Here is a 22,515-nt window from a genome sequence, read left to right as displayed (position 1 = left end):
GGTTCTAGATGAGGCCTCTTGTTTCTCTGTGTATACTAGATCTCTAATGAATAAACTGTACTCTGAGAAAACAGCATTTTTTAGTGGTTCTGATATATAACACCAGATCTACCTGATAGGTTCTGTAGCTATGAAACACTTGTCTTCAGAACAAAGAGGAGGAAGGATTGGTGCACAGAATTTGCTACAAAATGCTAGCACTGTATAAATGGTCATGATCTTCATAATTACATCACACTGCCACTCTACTTGTGTTAAATTTGGAATGTATGTTTGTCATTTGCTTACATTTATTACTGCTATTTTATCCCTACTCTGTCCTCTCTAGCCCTCACATGTGTTTTTCCAAGACAGTGATAGGTATGAACTGAAATCACTGCATGCTCTTCTAACAAAAGGTAGAAATATTAAGAAATCTTGTAAACTTTGAACAATTTTGTTATTTTATGAATAGAGTTTGAAAGTCATGATGCTTCCCTATGGGGAAAAATAAAATTCTCAAAGGGGTGTTTATTGTTCTGGGTAATGAGCTGATAGAGCAAGAAATTATGTTGATAATAGTACAGTTAGGTAGTCTTTTCTTTAAGAAAAAGCTTCAAACATATAGCTGTCAATTCATTTGTGTCACTATGAGTAGGTTTGGATTGTGGAAGTTACTATAGTTTTCTTAGTGTGGAAGGTTGATTTTGAATATTCTGTAAAAAATTATAATCTGAGCTCTTAGTTAATTTACAGATTTCTTTTTTTCTGTTGCCAGATGTGGAATGGAGAAAACAGACAGCAGCCTTTGCAGTGTATGATCATAGACCACTTTCTTTGTACAGTCTTCTAGCACTGCTTCTCTTCTTGAACAGTTGTCTGAGAAATTTTTACTTTCCCAGTGTTGGTCAAAAATTTTGTTTGCTGTGGACTAAAATTGTCCACACCTTGGTGTGGCATAGGTGACAATGGTCTGGTGCTTTGACAGAAAACAGAAGCTATTCTGCAACACACCTTACTGGCAATTCTTTTCTGTTTATACCTGGGAGTATCTAGCTGGAATGCCTGCATGCATCCTAGCCATGGTAATGTGGGTTTTGAAACAGAGCTTGAATCTTAAATTTGTGCTGAATTTCTTTTAGAACTTGATAGTTACAAAAGGAATATAGTATTGCCATCTAATATCCCTCAGGCAACTACACTATTGATTCACTATAATTGTAAAAGAGATCTTATACTTAATCCAATGCAACAAACCAGTTTAAGCTTTAGTGCCTTTCAGAAAGGTATATTATTCATCGGTGATGACTGTACAAGTTAAATAACCATTCAATCTAAGTTCTGTATTGAAGTTTCTCCAATATGTGAGTGGCAGTATTGATTTGAAACTTCTCAAAAGCAAATCCACCTCCTCCTTATAACTCTCAGGACAGGGTAGTTTGCTGAGATGCAGAAATCCATTTAGATTTTGAGATCCTTCTACTGGTGTCTTGTGTGCCTTGAGTCTCTGAGATAATGTAATTGAAAATTCAACTTTCTGTAAAACTGATCCCTGACAAGACCTGCCTCAGACTGTTTCTCATTCAGGCTGAAGTTATCAGTGAAAGCCAAAGGCAGATCTTGTGCTGAAGAGAAGTTCTGAATAGATGATTACTGTACTTACATCTTTTTTAGGGGGGAAGGGAGAAACTGGACACAGAAAATGCTTTAGTTGAAAGTACAGTAGAAGGAGATGAACAGAAGTGTCCTGTAGTATCTTGATTTCTTCTTACTGGATGCAAGTGCTCTAATGCAGATAATGTAACTCTTTTTCTGGTGTGATTAACTGCTCCATCAGTGGGTTATGGCCTTTGGAGACAGTGTGCTATTTGAACTGGAGGAAGCTGGAAGAGCTGGAGGAAGGAAGGGAGGGGAAGTTCGTAGACGAGATTTTTGGGGACCTCATAGAGCTGTGTAGTAGACCCTACTGCTAAAGGGGAGGAAATGGATGTGGTGAAATGTCATCAAACTGAAGAGAGGAACAAGTTCTGCAAACACTTCATCTTCCTCCTCTTCAGCACCAGATAAAGGCATTTTGAAGTCTTGCATCAACAAAACAACTTGGATGCATTTGTACAATAGGTGAGAAAGTACTGATTTGAACAGTATGTATAAATAGATACAGTGCAGTTTTGATAACTCAGATCCAAAGGGACTGTGGGAAAAATAATACTTATACTAACAATTTGTATAAAGTTAGATGGTTTGGTTGTATTTAAGAAAGTCACTGTAGAGTTTTGGGGTTGTTGGTTATTCATTATGTTGTTGCTTTTGCTTTGAATTAGTTGTCTTTGTGGACAAGGTCATGGAGGACTTGGTCAAAGCTCTTTTTTTAGTAAGAGTGTACATGATTTATTTTTCCAGAAAATTCAGAAAAGTATACAGTGATAAACTCCTAGGTTGTTATTCAGAACCCTTAAATGCTGTTTGAGTATCTAATATTTTCCATTCAATTTAGGAGTTTAGCTTAACTGTCAAAGAAAAAAAAACAAAAATAAAAAAACCACTTTGATTTACGATACTTTTTTGGGAGGGGGAGGGAAGAGGCACAGTATGTTTTCTTCAGCAAAGTGGTATGAAACTGAATCAGATACATTGTACCCAAAGTGTTTCTGGTAGTTTTTGAAGTGTGCCCTCAATATCAGTTGATAGAAGAGTACAGCAGTGTTTGTTCTTCTGTTGATGAATGCATGTTTAGATGACTACAAATGAATATGTCATCTATTACACATTTTTTTTTAAGTGCTATTAAGGTGCTCACCAAGATGTGTAGTCCACAAGTCCTTGCTTATTTGCTTGCTTCCTGGCCTACCAGTAATACTTTAGAAACCTGAAATTTGAGGATATTTCTGCTGTTTTCTCTCATGCTTCCTCTGCTGGAGGTGATTCTTTGATTGCCATACACACTGTTTCTCCGTTTCAGGTATATTTCTCTCTGAAAGAGTTTTTCTTATCCATTTGAGGATACTTGTGCTGTTGGAACTCAATGTGAGAGTTGTCATCCAAATCATTTAGATTTGCATGTTTAGTTAATCATTACTGTTCTTAAAGAAACAGCAGTAGAGTGTTAAATTAGATGTGAAGAATTTATTTCACTTGCATAACTGACATTCTTCCAAAGATCATGGTACTTATGTGCAATCATAATTAACAACATAATCCTCGTATTTAGTCTTCACATCAGCACTCTTAATGTTTAAATTCTGTTGAAATATATTCTGTTGTCCTATAGAGGTGTTGCAGAGGTTTTCATCCATTTCTTAATGCATCTTTTGATGAACATATTGGAAGGATAGGTGGAAGTTCCTCACTTTCCAAGTCAAGATATTTAGCTATTACAAAAAAATGATAACAAGACATCACCTATCAAAGTACGGAGATAAAAAAAGCAGTCATGAATTCAAGGCTCTGCAGTAGCCAGGTCAGATAACAAGAAGCTTTAATGTTCTTTCTGATGCAATAAGTAAAATTACTAAACTCTTAAAACTTCTCAGAACTCTTGGATCTTATAATGAAAAACTAATCATAGTTTTTGTCACAGCATATTTTCTGTGAAATCTTGTGTGTCTTTTTTGTGGCTAGTAGTACTTACACCTTTTGGTATATACTGCATTCATTTAGCTCTGGAAACACATATGAAGTCTTAGCCAGCTGCTGGTGTTTGGTCCGTTCAGGAATTTTGTTTAAAACTTAAAATATTTTTATTTTGTCTACCCATGCTTTTGGGTTTTATTTGTGTTGTGTGTGTGTGTGTGGGGGGGGGGGAATGTTAATTAAAGGTGGTAGAGAAGATGTTGCTAAGAATAGTCTGTGTCCCAAACTGGTTTTAAGAAAATTTGAGGTTTTTAGTTTTCTGTTTTGTTTTTAGACAATAAGGGCTATTGGCTTTCTGCACTAGTGTCAAGTAGTATATGAGACTTTGAAACCTTTGGTTTCACTACGAATTGTGTTTACAGTTGATGCAGGGTGATTTTCACACACAACCTCCTTCCCCCCACCCAAAAAAACAATATTTCAGGTTTCAGCCTGAGGACTTGGCTTTTTTCTCTTTTGAAACCGCAACTGTGCGCTATCTTCTGTATGTATTGGTCTCTTAAGTCCGCCTGCTCTCCTTGCTGAAATGTGCAGTGGCCTAAAGCTCAGCGTATTTTGGTTCAAAAGCTCAATGCCATTTGATACGGCGGCTAGGTCAGACGACCAGAACCGCGGTCTTGCTTTCACTTGCTGTAGTCAGTGTTTTTTGGGGCAGGTTTATTGGTAATTAGAAGTCTCTTAAGTGTATTTCATGTGTTCCATGTTTAATAAGGTCTTAGCACACTAACACACCCAAAACTTCATTTTTCTTGATTAGCATTGGCTATTGAGGTGATACAGGATTTCTTGTGCTTTCATCTGAGGACATGATAGCTGTTATCTTCCCTGTTTTTTTGATTTCTGGCAGTGAGATAGAACCTGAATGGTACTGAACCAAGCATAACTTCTGTTTGTAGACGTCTGGCATTTAAAAGCCATGTGAGGAAAAAGACATTTAGAAGCAAATTATTCAGTTGTATTTTGATTTGTTGATGAGATGCTTAATTTTGATCTTTTTTTCAGAGCTGAGTTCAGAAAACCTCAAAAACTGCTTTAAGATCATCAATGCTTATATTTTCTTATCATCTTCTGAATTTTTACAGGTATGTTACCATTGTGTAAAGCTTCGTATTAACACCTTTGTTCCTTATTGTCAAGCTACATTTTTTCACCTCATACTGGAAAACATCATGTATCTAGAAATATGCATGCTCTTGTTTGTTCATTTGTATGTATACAGGCACACGTTTCTGATGTTAGCTCTTTATAGCACATATTGGGCATTCAGTATAATCCAATTTCAGAACAGTTATTATTTAGAATTAAGGTTTTTTTGAATTGATTTAATACTTTGATACCTGAAAAGGTCCTATGAAGGGTAATAATAGTTACTACTTTGTTAATTATCCTACTAGGATTCAAATGATCGTAAGTTCTATGAAGAAATCAGCTGGAGATGTATCTTGTTCTCAAGCCTTCTTTCTTACAAAATTCATTAAGATCAGTTGTTGGAAACGTGACTTTATTTAAAAAACATCAACAACAAAAGCTTTCATTAAATTTAATCAGCTTAGGAAAGATGAGTTTTAGCAACAATGATCTTTGAACAGTATAGTATATGTCGAACAGCTGGGTGTTCTGACATATGTAGGATCCTTAATGAGTGTAGATCCTTAATGAGCGTAGATCCTTAATGAGTGAAAGGCATATACATAGAATTAAAATATATTCGCATTTTTCTCATTTAATTTTAGATGTATGCCACTGACTTGTGCCAGTCATTTTGTGAACTTTTAAAGGACATAACTACTGAAGGTCAAGTTCAAGTTTTAAAGGTAATGTGTAATCAAAATGATGTTAATGCAAAGATATTCAGCTCTGTCATCCTTATCCTAACTAACATATGAGTGTTTTGTCACCTTTGAGTAGTATTTTAAAGTATGATGAATATAGAACATGTTAAAAAATGAAACAAAACAACAGGTCTTATTTATCATGTGTGGCTGTTGGAGCCAGAGGGGTGTTAAATTTTATATTTAAAATATCTGTTTGTACAGATGGTGTGTATGTACTAGGGGATACACAGACACACTCTCACTGTCTCTTTTAAAAGAAAACAAAACCAAAAACCCCTAATTGTTGTTCCAAGGAGAGCTAACATAGCCATATACAGTATTTTGAAAGATAGTGCCTAATGCTCTGTTAGTACCCTCTTTGCAATGTTTCCTTTACTTCATGTTATTTCAAGGTGTTGGTTTTACATAAAAGAATTATAAGCTATTCTGAGTCCTCTTTGTACTGATGGATTTGCATTAAGATTTTCTGAGACTCTTGGCATTTGGTTATTTTGTAGATTAATAGAGAAATAAAGTTAATGATTTCTTAAACCTGCATGAAAATAGAATGAACTAAAACATTTAGGCAACAGCACACCTAACCTTTACAGGTGAGTGACCAATCACTGTATTGCAAAGATGGTATTGTCCTCAAAATCTTAGAGTACTAAGAAAGTCACTTGTTATGCAGAAGGTGTATAAATTTGATATGTACTATATTGAAAAAAACATTATGTCCGCATTCTTCAATACACAGTAACATTCAGCAAGGAGATTGTTTAGGTCAAAGTGACTTAAATTAGGTTTAATCTTTTGGTTATCAGTTTACTGTTGGCATATGTAGAAAGCTAATTAAAATTATTCAATTCTAATTTAATTTCAGATTAGAGAGTACTGTATGAGCTAGAACAATTGGCCGAAGTATAAAGGATAATCACACTTTTAATTACAAAATAAAAAGGCAAGATTAATTTGTGATAAATTAATTCTGGAAAATGATTCCGTTTTTTAGCTTGGTTCAGAATTAAGTTTATTGTATTCTGCTTTTTATTATTTGGATGAAAGGCCAATATTAAATAATTCAATCCTATAACTTTTTAAAGCAATACTTGAATACTAATAATCAGAGTTCATTTTGAATGTTTCTAATTAAAATGTGAAAAGATAATTAACTATCTAATAACTATATCTAACCATCCAAAGCTCTGGACTTCATCTGTACCCTATCAACCAGTATCTATCCCTTTGCTCATACAAACAAGAAAAAAAAATCTTGTAACTTCACAGTATATCCTTTAACAATTTTTTGAAATATTAGTTTATCTTTTCAGCAATAAAGAAAAATAATCACACAATTGATTTTTTTTTTAATATATATTTAATAGAATGACAAGATAAAGGTTAAATAAGAAATCTGCATATATATGTGGATTATTATAAAAACTATCTGGGTGATTTTTATAATTAAACAGGATATTAAATAAGCATGAAGAGATCAAGTTTCATTTTTTGTTTTTGCTACCTGTGTGCTTGCTAGAGCTTAATAGCTCTATAGCCAGGGTTCCCATCTTTACGGAATATTGAATACACGAAATCTCCATATCCTATTTCTTTGTGTAGCATACTTGAGTTTTTACTGTAACACTTTATTGAACCAACCTTTGTATTTGTCATGGGTTGCTGTTGTAATAGCAACAGTTGCTTAAATGGACTTACTAGAGGTTTTTCAAGTTATTTAAAAGCCTTTTTTTCCCCAAAACTTTGAATGGTATTAGGATATTAGGATTATGGATATAGAGATACTAGGAAATTCTTACCCTCATGTTTGAAATACAAAATGTCAATGTGCCTTTTGAAATATTTCAGGAGTTGATGAAGTTGGAGTATGAAATAAAGATAGCTGAGTAGCTTTTTATGTTTGCAGTAGTGCTTACTAGGAACTTTGTATTGATTATTAAGTCTTAGACTTGAAATCAATTCACTATAAATGCAACAGAACTGTTTATTGCAAGTTTAATACAAGATACTTGTTTTCTACTGTAAGGAACTTCAGGTTTTTATCATAATTAGTACACTTTGCCCTAAGGAAAGTGGAAAAATTATTACTTTCTGTTTCAAAGTTGTGGAACATTTTGATGCTGAATGGTGCTTCAGAAGCTCTCATTCTGTTGTTCTACTGTCAGTTCTTCATAAAGCATTCCTTAAAGCAAACAAATTCCTATTCAGGGTGAAGGTTTTAGTCAAGTTACGCCTGTTGGACAAAAAATAATTTTATCAAATATCTGGAATTGAAACATCTTTGTGAATGATACTTGCATGCTTTATCTGAGGTTTATGGATTAGTTTTAAACTCTCAGTAGCAGATATGTGCAAAAAAGATGATTATACTGTGACAGTTGGGATTTTTTTCCTCCTAATGTTTACCAGAATGTGAAATGAGGTGATTTTTTTCTACTTTGTTTTTGTGCCTTATATCTTGGAGTTGGGCTTGGCTGCTTTATACACAGGTGAAATACTGTGATTGAGTTGCCTCCTACAAAGTAGTTGCTCGGGTACCTATGGGGCGGGGGGAAGTTGAAAACCAAAGATTGGCTGCACAGAGGAAAGAAAGACACTGTCAATCAGTAATATCGTGCCCCTCTTGAAAGGGATGACTTGTGTTCCTGCAGTCTTTTGGAAGCAAATGAAGGAGCTAGGACAGCAGTCTGATTGTGACCGGTTCATTATCCAGCCTAAGGTACAGGTGTGGTGTTTAGATGCAGTTCCCTGAGGCTATAGAGATGTAAATACACAAGAAACACAGAAGCTTGGGATTAGCGCTCTCATTCAGGAAGGTAGAACTGTGAGGTAAGATAATGCAAAAATAGAGCGGAAGACCAGCTTGTATTCAAGGTCAGACATCTCTCTCCTAAAATAGACCCAGAAAAAAAAAAAAGTGTAAAGAAAACAGATACTGTTTTACACTCAGGATTGTCTTATTTTTTCGCTTACATTGGAATTGAAAACTTGTTATTTTAAAACTAATACCTTTAAATGATGGTTCCTCCTCTTCCTTCCCCCCCCCCCCTCAGTTTTACTGACTTTTCTGCAGGCCAAGTACTACTTTTCTATGAGATAGCATCTGCAATGGACATTTCACTAACAGTTAACTTCATTATAAGGAAGTTGAAAAGAAAGTTCTGATTCATTGTTTCCTCCCATTTTAAGTTGTGGGGGCCTCAGGTGATAGAAATTAGAGCCCATCTAACCCTTTGGTGGCTTCACAACTGCTTACAGAATCGCAGGAAAGGAAAACAACAGGATAAATTGATGTTCTACCCATTTGTGGTTCCTGCTGTGAGGAACTCTGAGTGTAAGCATTCTAGTTCTGTAGCTAAAACATCAATTCCTCTCTAGTGGTACTATATTTAGAGTCTATAGTTGAGCATTTGTTTGATGCAGCAAGTTTTGAAGAGATTGTTAAGGTGAAACGATGCTGCTAGAGTAGTGTCAGTTATCCATTCGGCTCCCAGTGTGGTCTTACATTACCTTCAAGATTTGTTCACTGCAGTTTGAACATCTTCATAGTATATCTACCTGCTTCTAGAGGAATAACTAAAATATGATCAATAGAAGGATTTTTATAAAAAGAGAATGCTTTGTCAAATACAGCTGTGCTGCCTTTTAATCAAAAAGCTAAAATAAGTAGACATTGGGAACAAGAATCATCAGGAGTGTTCTCAGAAATATTTTCCTACAGTACTGATTGTATTAAAAACAGGTGTTAAAGTAATAAAGTAATAAAGCTGAAAAAAATGGACTGGTGAGATATATTGTGAGATTGTTGAGGCTTAGTGTAATTTGATTTAACATATCTTTAAATTATCTACAAGAGAAATTAGAGTGTTAGTTTTCTGGTGCTATATCCAAAGATAACTTATACTGTAAGCAAGTCCATAGGAATAAAATTAAAGAAAAAAAAAAAAGAGGAGGAGGAATGGTCAAAAATAAAGGGGAGAAACAAAGATGTAATAAAATTCTGACAGATTTAATAACTGAGAATTATTTATTTTGAGTAGTATTTAAAAGAGATGAGAAGAGCAGTAAAGCAAATGAAGTGAAGGATAATAGTAGGCAAAAAGAAGCAATCTTCTCAATGGATTGCAGTGAGTTAAGTGGCTTTTGGAAGTGTCTGTACATAAAGACTGGATTTATGTATATTTTACAACAGCTGAAGTGGTTGTTTTGTTTATTCTGTCAGCAACAGTGGCAAGTGTTTAAGAAATAATGAGAGAATTTATTCATAGGGCATGAAAATCTAAACAATTCCATCTGTCTTTCTGCTAAAATGACTGGCTGTGAAGTGTTTTAGCTAAATGAATACATCTTTTCTGGTTGGAAAGAGATTGTTAAACAGAACTGCTGATTTAGTTGTCAAGGAAACTTTACTTTCTTGTGGTTGCTTCAAAAATTCTTATGAGAGATATAGGACTTTGAAAACTGACGTTCTGGAACACTTTAATACCTACTTCATACTCAGGAACAGTAAAGCCACTGCTTACAGCATCCTATTTTAAAATGTTTCAGCTTATTAGGTAAGCAGGCCTGCAATAAAAGAAACTTTTCCCCTTTGTGTGATAATGATTCCATTACCAACAAATTTTTGAAAAACATCCCTTTATTAAGAAAACCAACACTGTCTGGTGGTGCTTTTGGCACAATCCTGAGTTCATTTCTTAGATATCTGTTCCTTGGGCTTTGAACACTGCCAGGAGAGATTGTTGCTAGTCATTACCACTTAGGACCAAATGATATTTTCTCGTATGGAACCATTAGCACAATAGCAGTCTCAAAGAGCTAAAAATAGTAGCAGTTGGAGGAGTACGAGACATGCATGATTTGCCCAGTTCTGATATTGAGATGAAGGGAATGGAGTTGTACACAAAAAAGTATATGGTAGAAGCTCAAAAAGAGCAAAAAGGAGTGTCAAAGGCTTAAAAGGCTTCTGTACAAGGAGCAAATGAGTTAGCTAAAAGAGATGTCTCGGAGGGAAAAATCAGTATGTTAGTGGTCTACAGAATTGAGTGGCATGGAAAGCAGACTGCTGTTCAATGTCTCTTTCAAGGCAAGAAATAGAAGCTGTTAAATGAAGCTAGTAGAAGTCAGTGTTTTTTGGTTGATGGTGGTGGATTTAAAAAAAAAAAAAAAAGCCTGAAAAAGGCTTTTAAAAGCAGCAGGATTGTTACATATATGCAGATTCAGGGAAGACTGAACAAGACTATAGAGTAATTCATGCAGGAAGTCCCCTTGAGCTGAAAGTAATTAGAGACTAAGTAGAGCTTTCAGGGGAAGAACCATATATGCTCTCCCTAGTCTTACTTTTCTATACACATCTGCCTATGGTCTCTATTTTTATCCGTCCTAGGAGTGGAATAGGTGTCAGCCCATTTTCCTCACAGCCTCCTCTTCTCTCCATCTTGGCAAGAGCAGAGCCCAGATAATCAGGAGGAAGAAAATGCTCGAAGAGCAGAGAAAAATATTTCGCAGAACAGCTTAGGAACAGAAGGAAAGAGCTGAGAAGCAAAGGGTTAAGTACGTAAAAACAGGGAGCCAGAGCGGGGCCCTGAGACTTCATGAATGCATCCAGGGAGCTGGTAGGTCCCATCCAGTGGTGACAGGACAAAGGAGTACAGATAAGCCCCAAACTGCTGGGATTCCTCCCTTCCAGCTCCCCTCATCAAGCTGCTTTTTCCAGAGCCCTGGCTTGCCAGCTTGGCCAGGGCTAGGAGAAGGAGGAGGAGGAGGAGGAGGAGGAGGTGCTTGGTTAGGTGGACCCTTAATTTCACTTGGCATGTCAGTTTTTGCAGCGCGTCAGTTCCATTATGCAGATCAGGTTTGCAGAGCACTTCGCTAGAGTATACTTTCAGCGTTCAGCTCTTCTGAAATGAATTGTAATCCTGCTTTTTACTGGTATTTAACAGCAAACATCCTACTAATAGGACTATCTGTAGACCAGTATATGTAGTTTTAAATCTCTCTTACAATTTCGAAGTATACTTACAGTCTAATTTGCTTTTGTTTTTAAGGTTGTGGAAAATGTCCTAAAAGTAAACCCAGTTTTGGGGCCTCAAATGTTTCAGCCTCTTCTTCCATCAGTATTCAGGGGGATTATAGATGGGGAGGTAAGAATTATTATTTTTAACTGCTCTCAATTCTTCCTTACCAACAGGAAGGTATTCTCAGCTGCCTGGCTTAACTTCCTCATTTTGACATTATTTTCTTTCTTTGTAGTTTCAAGTGCATCTAATAGGTCTTATAAAGTAACTGTCACATAGTAACAGAGTAGCGCCAGGAGTTGTTAAAGCAACATATTTCACCACTTTATACTGTCATTCAGTGCTTATTTCAATGAAATGACACAGATTTTGTTCTGTTTCTTAATAGTTAAAACTGAAAATACGGCATCACTACACTGGTAATACTCTGTCAGACCTTTTTGTAGCTGTTGAAGGCTTTTCATTATCAGGCTTTGTTTTAGACACTTAAACTACCCCCTTGCTAAGTGGCTACTACATTGGAGGGGTCTTTGCTATCCAGGTTGATATCCTCAAACAGAGAAAAATCACAGAAAAGGAAATAACATGTATATGAGGTGCACTGCATCATCTTGATATATTCAAAAGGCTTGTCTGAATAATACCCTGCCTTCATTTATTCTCTCCTTCTGCCAGGCATTTTGGTGCAACTCTTTGCCTTCCAGAAATTCTGGTGTTGGACCAAAATAATAAAAATATAGGTTTTTTTGTTGTTGTTCTTAAACTGTTGAACCTTGGAACGCTGACAGAAGAAACATTTTTCAGAAAAGTCCGTGGCCATTCTCTGAGCTTTATGACTTTTTGAGCAAAACCTTTGCATTGTTTCCAGAGTTTAATCTTGTTCCCAAGATTAAACCAAGTAATATTACTTAGCAGTGTATTGGTTGCTGTACAAAACTCAAAAAAGATAATTTGTTTAAACGTTTTGCAGTCTGAGGAAAGATACAAAACTACATAGATTAAAACTAGAGAGTAAATTACTAAAAACATGTTACGATTTAAGACCATAATTAATTCACTTCCTAATATACAAAAGTATATTAATCTTGCATTTTCAGTAACAGCTTTTCAGGTAAACATTGACTTTTTATTTTTTGCTTTTCTCTCGCTAAATGTGGGATTTAATACAAATATATTTATAGTTTCTTTTTAAAATGAAAAGTAATAACTAACGATAAACTAAAGAGTTTTTTACTGCATCCGGTTAGTTTTGAGACACTGGCAAGTTAGTTTTGGGCAAGTGTGTATAATTTCTCTCAGAGAAATTATTTAATTTAGAAATACTAAGATTTCTAAATGTCATTAAAATAGTAATTTTGAATCATAATTGACTTTAAAGATATTTCTAGCAGTACACTATATTGCTTTTTCCTTAAGATACAGGATTTAAAATGTAACATAAATCACTTTTTGAATTGTCTTTGCTGTTTGGCGAAAACTGAACTTTAGATTGCCATAGTTTTTCTGTTTTAATAACCATGAAACCTTGGTAATAAGTCCTCAATATTGTGGTCTGAGTGGCTTTTATAGTACAGTTTATAATTTCCAATTTAATAAAGTACATCAATCAAGGATACATGCAAGTATTTTCCATGTATTTGTGTTGTATGTTTAAGGGGTTTTTTTGTTGTTTGTTTGGGTTTTTTTGTTAAATTTATTTCCTCTGTTTTACTTTTGTTCCAGAGATATCCAGTGGTGATGTCTACTTATCTGGGGGTCATGGGTAGAGTTCTACTACAAAATACAAGTTTTTTTTCCTTACTTTTGAGCCAGATGGCTTGTGAATTGGGTCAGGAGGTAAGGATATTTAACTTGATATTTCAGCTGAAATTTTGCCTTCTTTTGACATTCTTGTGATCTTTTAAAGAACTTCTCTCTGTATTTTCCCTGCTTGCTCCTCCCTGATCCAACTTGACCACTTTTTCCCCCTCTTTGGTCCTTCCCTTGAACATCTTTGATAAGTTTTGTGTGTTCCACAGTCCCCTTAACACATCTCATAACCTTTACTTGGTCTCTAAATTCTCTTCCCTCTACATCCTATAATAATTCCCCTTAATTTGCCTGGCATTGCATGGTGAAAGCTTCCTTACTTGACTCATCTTGGTCGTTTTACACCACAGACCATGGTCTAATCGTTCTCCTTTGGTAGTCTCTAGGAGTAGCTGATTCAGTGTGCTTCATTTTCACGGTTTAGGTTACTCAGGTTCCTCTGCCTATCATTGTTTCTTATCCTTCCTGGCTTTTTGTGTTCTCTGTGGTTAGCCTTTATTCACGTATCCTAACAGAAATATTCATTCCCATTTGGAAACTACTTTAACTGTGTCTTTTTGTGCATGTTTGTTCCTTGGACAGTGTGCTGCTGCTGTTATTAGGGAACTGAGGACTGCTGTGATAGGACTATTCTGAAAGACTAAGTCTCAAAATTTAAGTCTTTAATGCTCAACTGCTAGGTAATCTGTTAACTGAAAATTAAGCATGAATCAAACACATACCTAAAGCTTTAGGTATGTCATACGGTGAGTTTCATGCTGTGTTCTTAGCTCTGATGACAAGCTTTAATAGTTCTTTGTCCGTGAGGTAGAGATGATCATGCTCCAGAGCTGTTTGACACGAGAAGCCAAAACTAAAGTGGGCATCTTCCTTCTTTCCTGAGCTCCACTGAATATCACTGGTGTTTATGTATGCTTTCTTAGGGGTTAGAACCAGCATGGTCCAGAAGATTACATCCTCTTTTCATAGCTCAGCATCAGTATGTTCTGGGTTGTCTTAGATGTCTGTGCATTCTGGCTTTGTAAGATGGCCGCTACGTGTGTGCAAACTGTGTGCCAGTCTTCTGACTGCTTCAAGTAGTTGCAGACTTGGTTTCATTATCCTAGTTTTACTATTTTATGCAAATATGTCAAGCCAAGAAATATAACCAAATGTTTCACTTTGTACTCTAAATCAAGCAGTACAAGTGTCTGGGCACAAGGTTAAAATGGCTATCTTTCACTAATAGGCTTTAATGCTACAAGTGTTTTACCTTGTCTTTCAGTGAAATTTAGTAAACTTCTTATCCGTGGCTAAAATAAGATTTTCAAATAGGTAAACACAAGTCATCTGTTTTGTTTGTCACCAGTGAGGGTAAAAGAGCACAAATTTACATGATTTATATATGCTAATTCTTATATGAAGAATGATTGATTAATTCAGTGTTTTGTCCCTGTATTAAAAGTATATGTAACTTCTGGGTTACAATTAATAGACTTAATTGGCATGCACGCATATAAGGGGAGGGAGTCCTCAGGGCCTGGCAGCATAGAAGTATAGTATAGAAGATACAAATAGACTGTTGCTGCAAATCATTTGTCATGCATGAGTAACTGCATGGTGACTTTCCCAGACTGAATGTCTCCAAACTGATTGCTAAATTAAGTGATTTTCTAATACTAAATTGAGTACCCATCAAGTGAAACATTCTGTTTCCATTTACATTCCAGTACAACAAAGTAGTTTATCTGTAAGTTAACTATATACAATGTATTTTTTTTCCAAGTTGGACCAAATTCTTGGTAACATGATTGAAATGTGGGTTGATCGGATGGATAACATCACTCAGCCAGAAAGACGAAAACTTTCTGCTTTGGCATTGCTTTCACTTCTACCATCAGTGAATAGGTGAGAAATTTTAATATGCACTATACACGAATACTTCAAGGTTACAAGAATAAGATTTTTTTAAAAAAAATCTTTCACAATTCTACAGATCATTGTTCAAATATGAGTAGTTTTATTACATCTTTGTGGCTGAAGATATTGAAAAACATTAAAGAATTTTCATATTACATTATGTTAACTTTATATTGTGTTTCATAGCAATACAGTATACTTATATTTCATGAAAAATACTATTTAGTAAAAATCAGGAAACAACTGGATATTTTATTGTCATATGCTTTATTGTACATTCTCATATTAGTACTGGACTAGCTTCTTCTCACATCTGTGTTTAAGTAGTTGCTTTGGTTGGCCTGTAAGTCTTCTGGAGTCCCTTCCAGGGAATAATATTTGTTCAGCCTGACTTCATATTGAGTGTAGATCTTAACTTTCATCCTGTTTTTCCCCTTCATGATACAAAGTAGAACAGTTGCATAAAAAAAGAAATAACTGTTTTAAAAGTCTTTTTTTTCCACTGTAGACTTCTGTAGCAAGCAGCTTACATTACTGTCTTTTCTTTCCTCTCCATTATTGTTGGTGGATAAACGTGAGAGGAATATTTTTAATAAAAATGATGAATAGTGTAACACTGAATTTTAAATTGTCACTACTGGAATTTATATCTAAACACATGTTTAGATAAGATTTTTAGTCTATACTTACCTTAGGATTACTCCTGCCTGATTTGTAAGTCAGGAAGACAGTATGGCATGACTTTATATTTGGTTTGGAGGATTTCCTGAAAAGTTTTAAGTATTTTCTCATAGTAATGTAGGTTTTGCGTAGAAATCCTAAAGCTGTGGCAGTATCTATGAAGCTGTAGAGTATTTACTCAGTACTCTTAAGAATTAGAGAACTTTTGTATGTGTAATTTAAAGAGGTTTTACTGCTGCTAATATGCATAGAAGTTATCTGCCTGCTGTCCCTCCTTCCTCCCCCAAATCATCAGGATAGACACCTAGTCAAAGGTGAAACAAGCAGTTGCTTTATGTGAAAGTGTTTTTTTTTTTTTTTTTTTTTTTTTTTTTTGGGGGGGGGGGGAGTGCTCCGATAAATGTGACAATGTTATATTAAGAGCTGTATTACAAACCTTGTTAAAGAAGTATCACCTAAAATTTAAGGTACTGAAGCGGAATGCTGATAAATGCCTGTCTTCCTTTTGAAGTTTCTCTTATAGAGAGGAAGGAAAAAGAACTTGCTGTAAATAACTTTGTTATTTTGAACTACCTTCAACTGCTCCAAATTTCCTGCTGCAAGAGCCAGTTATTCCTGGCAGTTCTTACACAATAGAACTTCTCCAAACAACAGCTTTATTTTTCAGATATTTAGGAATGTTTCTCTGAAATTACAAAAAAACCCTCTTTTTAGTGGGCATCTTTATGTAATAGCTACAGAAATTTTACTACCAAGACCAAACGTAGCTTCAGACAGAATATGTGAAAATGATTCTGCCAGTTTATTTTTCTATCTACTACAGAACAATATGATTAATTCTAGCATTCCCATTATATTATTCCCATCATGTAATTATATTACCTGTGCTTGCTGCATCTCCTATTTGAAACTCCTGCTAAAACTTAAATTTTTCTAAAATACGACTATTGTGCAAATCAATTTGAAAGTTTAAACTTTTAAGTGCAATACTTAAAATATTGTTTTGATTCATACAAAACAACATTCTGAAGAAAAGCTAGGTAATTTATCCTCTGGGAATACTTCTCTAAATAGATTTCTGGTTAAATATTTCTTTGGATATCCAAAGCTCGCTCTAGATTCTCAGCTGCATAGAATAGAGTGTCCAAGGAGGCCATGAGACTGGCTTGCTCCCGAAGGCTGAGCCTGCTGCTTTTCCTGTTCCACCATCAGCATAGGAGGCAGCACCATCCCGTTCAGTGATCAGTGATGATACCAGTGGCAAGCTCAAATTTTCAGGATTTTGCTATAGGGAAAATAGGCAGCAACGCTGTATCTACTGCTTCTTGGGGATTTTTTTTCTCTTTGCTTATTGCCTCCCATAGCCTATAAAACAGCAGTAGAATAATATCAAAGTATTTTAGTGAGGAAGGGCAGAGAGTAGATAAAAGTAGCAGGTAAAAATGAATGTAGCTTGTACTCCCTTTCTTCCCCCATGGAGCTGCTTTATGATTAGAATGATAATGGGGAAATCAAGGGAAACCTACCCCCTTCCTCCCACCCACCCCCACCTCAGCTCTGTAGTGTAAAACCATTGTTTTTAGATACTTCTCTGGTTATTGATGGTGTTGGCAATTTGCATGTTCACTGAGGACTCTATTCATTTTGAGTGAAGCCAAATCTTGCATCATTATTCCATTAAAACCAAGTATGGCAACAATAAGATTATTATTTTAAATGTAGCTCCTTTGACAGTAGCTTCTTCACAAGTGAAGGATTTTAGAATGGGTAAGATGGAAACCACCGCAATGCAGTTGTATTTTCACAGTGATTAGCTTTCTCTGTAGACAGTATCTTTCAGAGTTGTATGTAGTGGCATATGTAAATTCACGTCTTTAATATCAACAACATACCGCTGCATTTTATCCTGTCTACTTACAGTCCTTCAATTCAGCATCCTGTTTATCTTCTATGCACAGCTGTGTATTGTGTTAGTCTTTAGAAGTTCACATTAAAAAAATCAAAGCATAACAATAACTAAGTTTCTTTCCTGATTAGTGTGTTGCAACACCTTTTTACTTAGCAGTAATTTCCTGATTTTACTTGCTTTTCTCGTAGCTAAATGCTGCCCAATTATCTGCATTTGCAATCTGTATCTGGCCACTCAAATTATGTTAGCTTTTTTTGTCTGGCTATATATGCATGTGTACTATTTTCCACATTTTATGCTGTTACTACCAACACACCAGTGTTCTATTTCTGCGTTCTTTGATATGCATTTATTAAAAGCTCTTGATACTTCATAAAATAGTGAACCATTTTTTGACTAAGAATGGGCCAGCTATTTTTAAGGACTTTTTCCTTTAAACTGATGTGAATACTAGTAGGGTCCAGCAACAAGATCAAGGTCATGGTGTAACAGTGTCTCTTGACTGAGAGGTAACCAACATTACTTAGGTTGGTAAAATCTTGCCTGGGAATGTAATCTAAGCTTAATTCCATGTAGTTATAAAATCTCAGAATTTCTCTTAAGGATGCTTGATACCTGTTAGGTAGGACTATTTTAATGTTTACTGACTGTCCAACAGCAGCATGTTTCTCTGTTTAGATCCTAACATACATAACATAAAACATCCATGGGCATTTACAAGATTCATCTAGCTTGAAAAGAGTGCCACCTGATGTTTTTCTTTCATGGCATGTTCTCTAGGCATACAGTATTTGTTTTATGCCTGTCTGTGAAAATGTGATTGTCTTGTGCTATGTAATGCTGCCGCTTTCGTGTCTATAACTCACTGTTTCTGAGCAACGGCTCAGAACATTTGGGGTTCGTAGTCTAACTTAAATCTAGAACTCCTTAAAAACTTAACCACTCCTAGCTTTCATGAGAAGAGGGAAAGCATAAGAAATGTGCTATTGAAGACGGAATGCATCTTATGCTAGTTCCCCATCCTCTCAAGTTTTTGAACATCACAATCAAAAGATTCCTGTATTTGTCGTTCTTTCATGAAGCTTGTAAATCCTTGGAGGTTTTTTAGCTGACCTCTGAAGTTTGTGGATTTGCACTGTTTTCCAACATGACAGGCAAAAGTCTGTCTTTTTAAAATTCCTTAAAGTAGTTTGTAATCAGGTTTGTAATCATATGAACAACAGACAAACTTTTATTTTTCACCTTTGTTAGTCCATGAAATTTGCATCCCAAGGAAGGAGAAAAGGTAAGAGAAGTTCAGTAAACACATTAAAAGTTTGCTCTGACATGCATAAAAGGAACATCGATATAAAATGTAATGAAGCTGGGCATAACATCTCCAAGTCATTATAGTGCCATCTGTAGTTACTATTTCATTTGTTAATGTTGATTACTAATAGATGTTTCTAAATGGATAGCAGATTTTTTTTGTTTGGTTTTTGGTTTTTTTGCCAACTGTTCTAATTGCTCTGTCAGTTCAAATCATAGTAGTTTGTTACTACACCTTGGTCCCATGTTAGATGATCTGATGATGCTGCATAGTGAAAAGAATGCATTAGTTGCATATAATAAATGAATTTAATGAGAATATAAAACAAACGGTAGTGCACTGAGTCAAATTTTAAAAACCTCACTAATAGTTATAAAGGCAATCACTCAAAAATTAGAATAAAGATTTAATAATTTTAGTGAACTCTCCTGTTCCACTTTTTCCAGTATCTGAATATTTCTGGTTTTGTTTTTTTGTAAGAGCTTGCTTGTATAATATTTTGTCTATTTTTAATTTGTGTTTTAGATTATTAAAGCCACTTTTCCAAAAAAGTCCGTTAATTTTAGTGCCTGAGGGTAGGTCCAGTTTGAGAATTAACTTTGAGCTTGAAATGTGAAGCATTTGAATTTGTTTTGTCTTTCTCCTTTATAATTTGGGACACTTGAGTAGTGTTTTGAGATTCCATTGTTCATTTTTTCCCTTTGCTTCAAATTGAAGTATTTGTCTCAGAAACTACTGCAGGGAAAATGTTAAGCACCTGAGAGGTTCTCTGAGTTGCTGTATTCACATCTAGTCTTTATGTAAATGAATGTCTGCTTTTTCTCACAGTGTGTCAAGTCTGATATGTCAACCAGTATGAGTTCTGCCATTTGGATAATTGGCATTGTGAGTTTAAGTGCAGATAACATGTCATTATAAATCTTCATTAGATAATTACAAAAGTTATTTTTTTCTCTGACATTTGCTAAAGTTATTTTAAGTTAGGAAATTTAATTTTCCTTTTAAACTGTCTATATGTAATGCAGGAAATGGCAGAAAAAGTGCTTTATAAAATGTCTCCTTAGTTGTATCTCCATTTATTAGGTAAGATTTTTTTACATAACTGATTTTAATATCCATATAAAGAAAGGAGAAGGTACTACTGAGTTAATTTCCCTGTCTTCCCCTCTTCCACTTTTATTCCTTCTGTCAAAAGATGGGCTCACCCACACACATAATACACTATCAGTAGTAAAAGGAGCTCTTTTTACAGTTCTCACCTTTGGCCTTGGAATGTGTTTGGTTTGTCCACCAGGTAACAGTGCAATTTTAATTGAGTTGAAAATTGTGGTTTCAGTCTTAATCTGAGTAGTCTAGTTGTTCTTATGAAATGATCAGGAAGAAATTATCATTTCTCTGCCCATAATGCCTTTTTTTTTTTAAGGAAAAATGTATCAAATGATGGCATCAGCGTGTCACTAAGTGCCCTGACCCATAGCAGAAAACAAGCTGTGGCCATACCAGGTTGATTTGCATCTGATGCCTTGCTTTCATTTGTGACCTATTTAAATACAGGGTTTCAGAAATCTTTCCTAAAACTCTTCTAAATATAATTTACTCTAAAATTGATTTTTAATTATGTAAAGGACAGCAAAAAGAAAATAATAGACTAAATAGTTTTTTCCTAGCTTTATCCTTTGTAAAGTGCAGTTTACAAGTTTGCAGATAAGTAGAGTGACCACTGACTAAAGCATACCATCATTTATTAAAAGTGAGTCAAAAATCACAAGACTGAAGTAGATTTTAAAAAACAACCAGTACAGTTTTTTGCTGTTTCCACCTGTGTGTGTTCTGAGCTGTTTTGGTATAGCTATTCATCTTTTTGCTGTATGCTCCATGAAATATGAAACTGCCTGAGACTAGTTGAAATTTTGGTGACTCTTCTTAACAGTGCAAGAGTCAGGATACGATCCCAAAAATGAACAACAGTACCCATGTCACTAGAAGAACTTCTGCAAATAAGTACTATCTTAAAATGATGTTTTATATTCAGAAAATCTGATGAAAATGATGGTAGAATAGAAAATCAAGTTTTGATATTAAGGAATATCTTGTGTGCTAGCGTAAAGAACATTGTTTTTTTAAAGAAGTGGTTTTTGTTTTTTGTGTATGGATATTATCCACAATTTTCATGTAATTATGCTTTCTCTGTTAAATTTTTAGAAGCTATTGGCTGCTAATGCAGGTGGTGTGCTGCTGAAAGCTATAAAATTGAATTTAGTTTTCAATCAATTCCTAGAAGATTTATTCCAACAAAAACTTTGAAATCATTTTGCTTTGAATTCTTCAAATCTTTGAGTTTTAATTTTATGGTTTGCGCATTTGTTATTGTGAAATTAGAATACAGGATATAAGAAGCTAGATCTTCAATATTATCAAAAAGCGGTAGGTGGCAATATCTTTTTTTCTAAGATGCATTAATGTTGAGTGTGTTTTTTTCATTCACTCATCTAATTTGAGCAGAGTTCATTAAATATTTTAGCGAATAGTAGAAATTGCAGCTATAAATACTGTGTTTCGTGAGCATGTCACATCTGATTTCATTGATGGCCAGACAGCCTTTTTTGATATGTTTTGTTTACAGGACTACTGCTCACTCTGTAGAAGACCTGTTATATTTTTCTCTTTAGTTTGCATGATAAATGTGACATATTGATGCAATGATTGCTTACAATGAGATGAGAAATTTACACTAATGATTTCTCATCAGTGATTCTGCTGATGTAATCTTAGTTGCAGAATGCTGTTACGTTATTGTAGTTTAAAGAAAACTGAAATTTTTAAAAAATGAGATATATTCATTTTCTCTTCCTAAATGGGAAAAGTAATTGTATGGTTTCACATTTCAAAACATTCTGAGAAACAGTAAAAGCTACTAGATAATTTAATCAAAAGTAGTAAATGTGAAGAATCAAAAGGAAAATAATTTCTGTGATGTATGTTTACATACATAAATTTTAGTACTTTGGGATTTTTTTTTAACTTGGAATGTTTTTGCTATGTTATTAATTTGATATTGGATTAGCTGTAGTGCCTGTCTGTGCCCTTCATAGGAGTCACTGTTGCTATTAGATCAGAATGCAATAGCACTCTATGAACAGAGAAATTTCCAGGAAGCAGCAGAGCAAGAACAAACTTGTGCAAAAGCATGAAAGGAGGGATCTGCAGTATTTTTGAGATAATCAGAAATTTGTAAATAACCTGGATGATGGTGGTGATGATGAAAGAAAAGAGATTTTGAGGCCAGATAAACTTAGCATTAGTAAGATGTCCATAGCAGATGTTGCTGGACATGGCGAGGTGAGCTGAGACTGAATGTTGATGTGTGTGCAGTCTAAGTGGTGGTAGGTAGTGGCTGAGTTGTTCTAACCGGCGGTCATCTCTGGAGAATGACATGCAGGAAGATGA

The 22,515-nt window shown here is 34.9% G+C and overlaps 1 protein-coding gene across 2 annotated transcripts in view; it reads left to right on the top strand.

Moving 5' to 3' along the window:
- Positions 1-22,515, top strand: part of IPO11 (importin 11) — a 100,334-nt gene that overhangs the window by 47,566 nt on the left and 30,253 nt on the right. The window contains exons 25-29 of one of the 2 annotated variants that reach the window (XM_062599605.1): positions 4,615-4,694; positions 5,346-5,426; positions 11,492-11,587; positions 13,184-13,297; positions 15,036-15,157. In XM_062599605.1, coding sequence (XP_062455589.1) covers positions 4,615-4,694; positions 5,346-5,426; positions 11,492-11,587; positions 13,184-13,297; positions 15,036-15,157 — 493 coding nt within the window. The remainder of the gene's footprint in view (positions 1-4,614; positions 4,695-5,345; positions 5,427-11,491; positions 11,588-13,183; positions 13,298-15,035; positions 15,158-22,515) is intronic. The other variant, XM_062599606.1, reaches the window with a different exon arrangement.

The sequence above is a fragment of the Rhea pennata genome, chromosome Z, assembly GCF_028389875.1.
Source record: "Rhea pennata isolate bPtePen1 chromosome Z, bPtePen1.pri, whole genome shotgun sequence".
NCBI lineage: Eukaryota > Metazoa > Chordata > Aves > Rheiformes > Rheidae > Rhea > Rhea pennata.
Note: the sequence above shows the minus strand (reverse complement) of the source record. Positions and strands in the feature narration are given on the sequence as shown.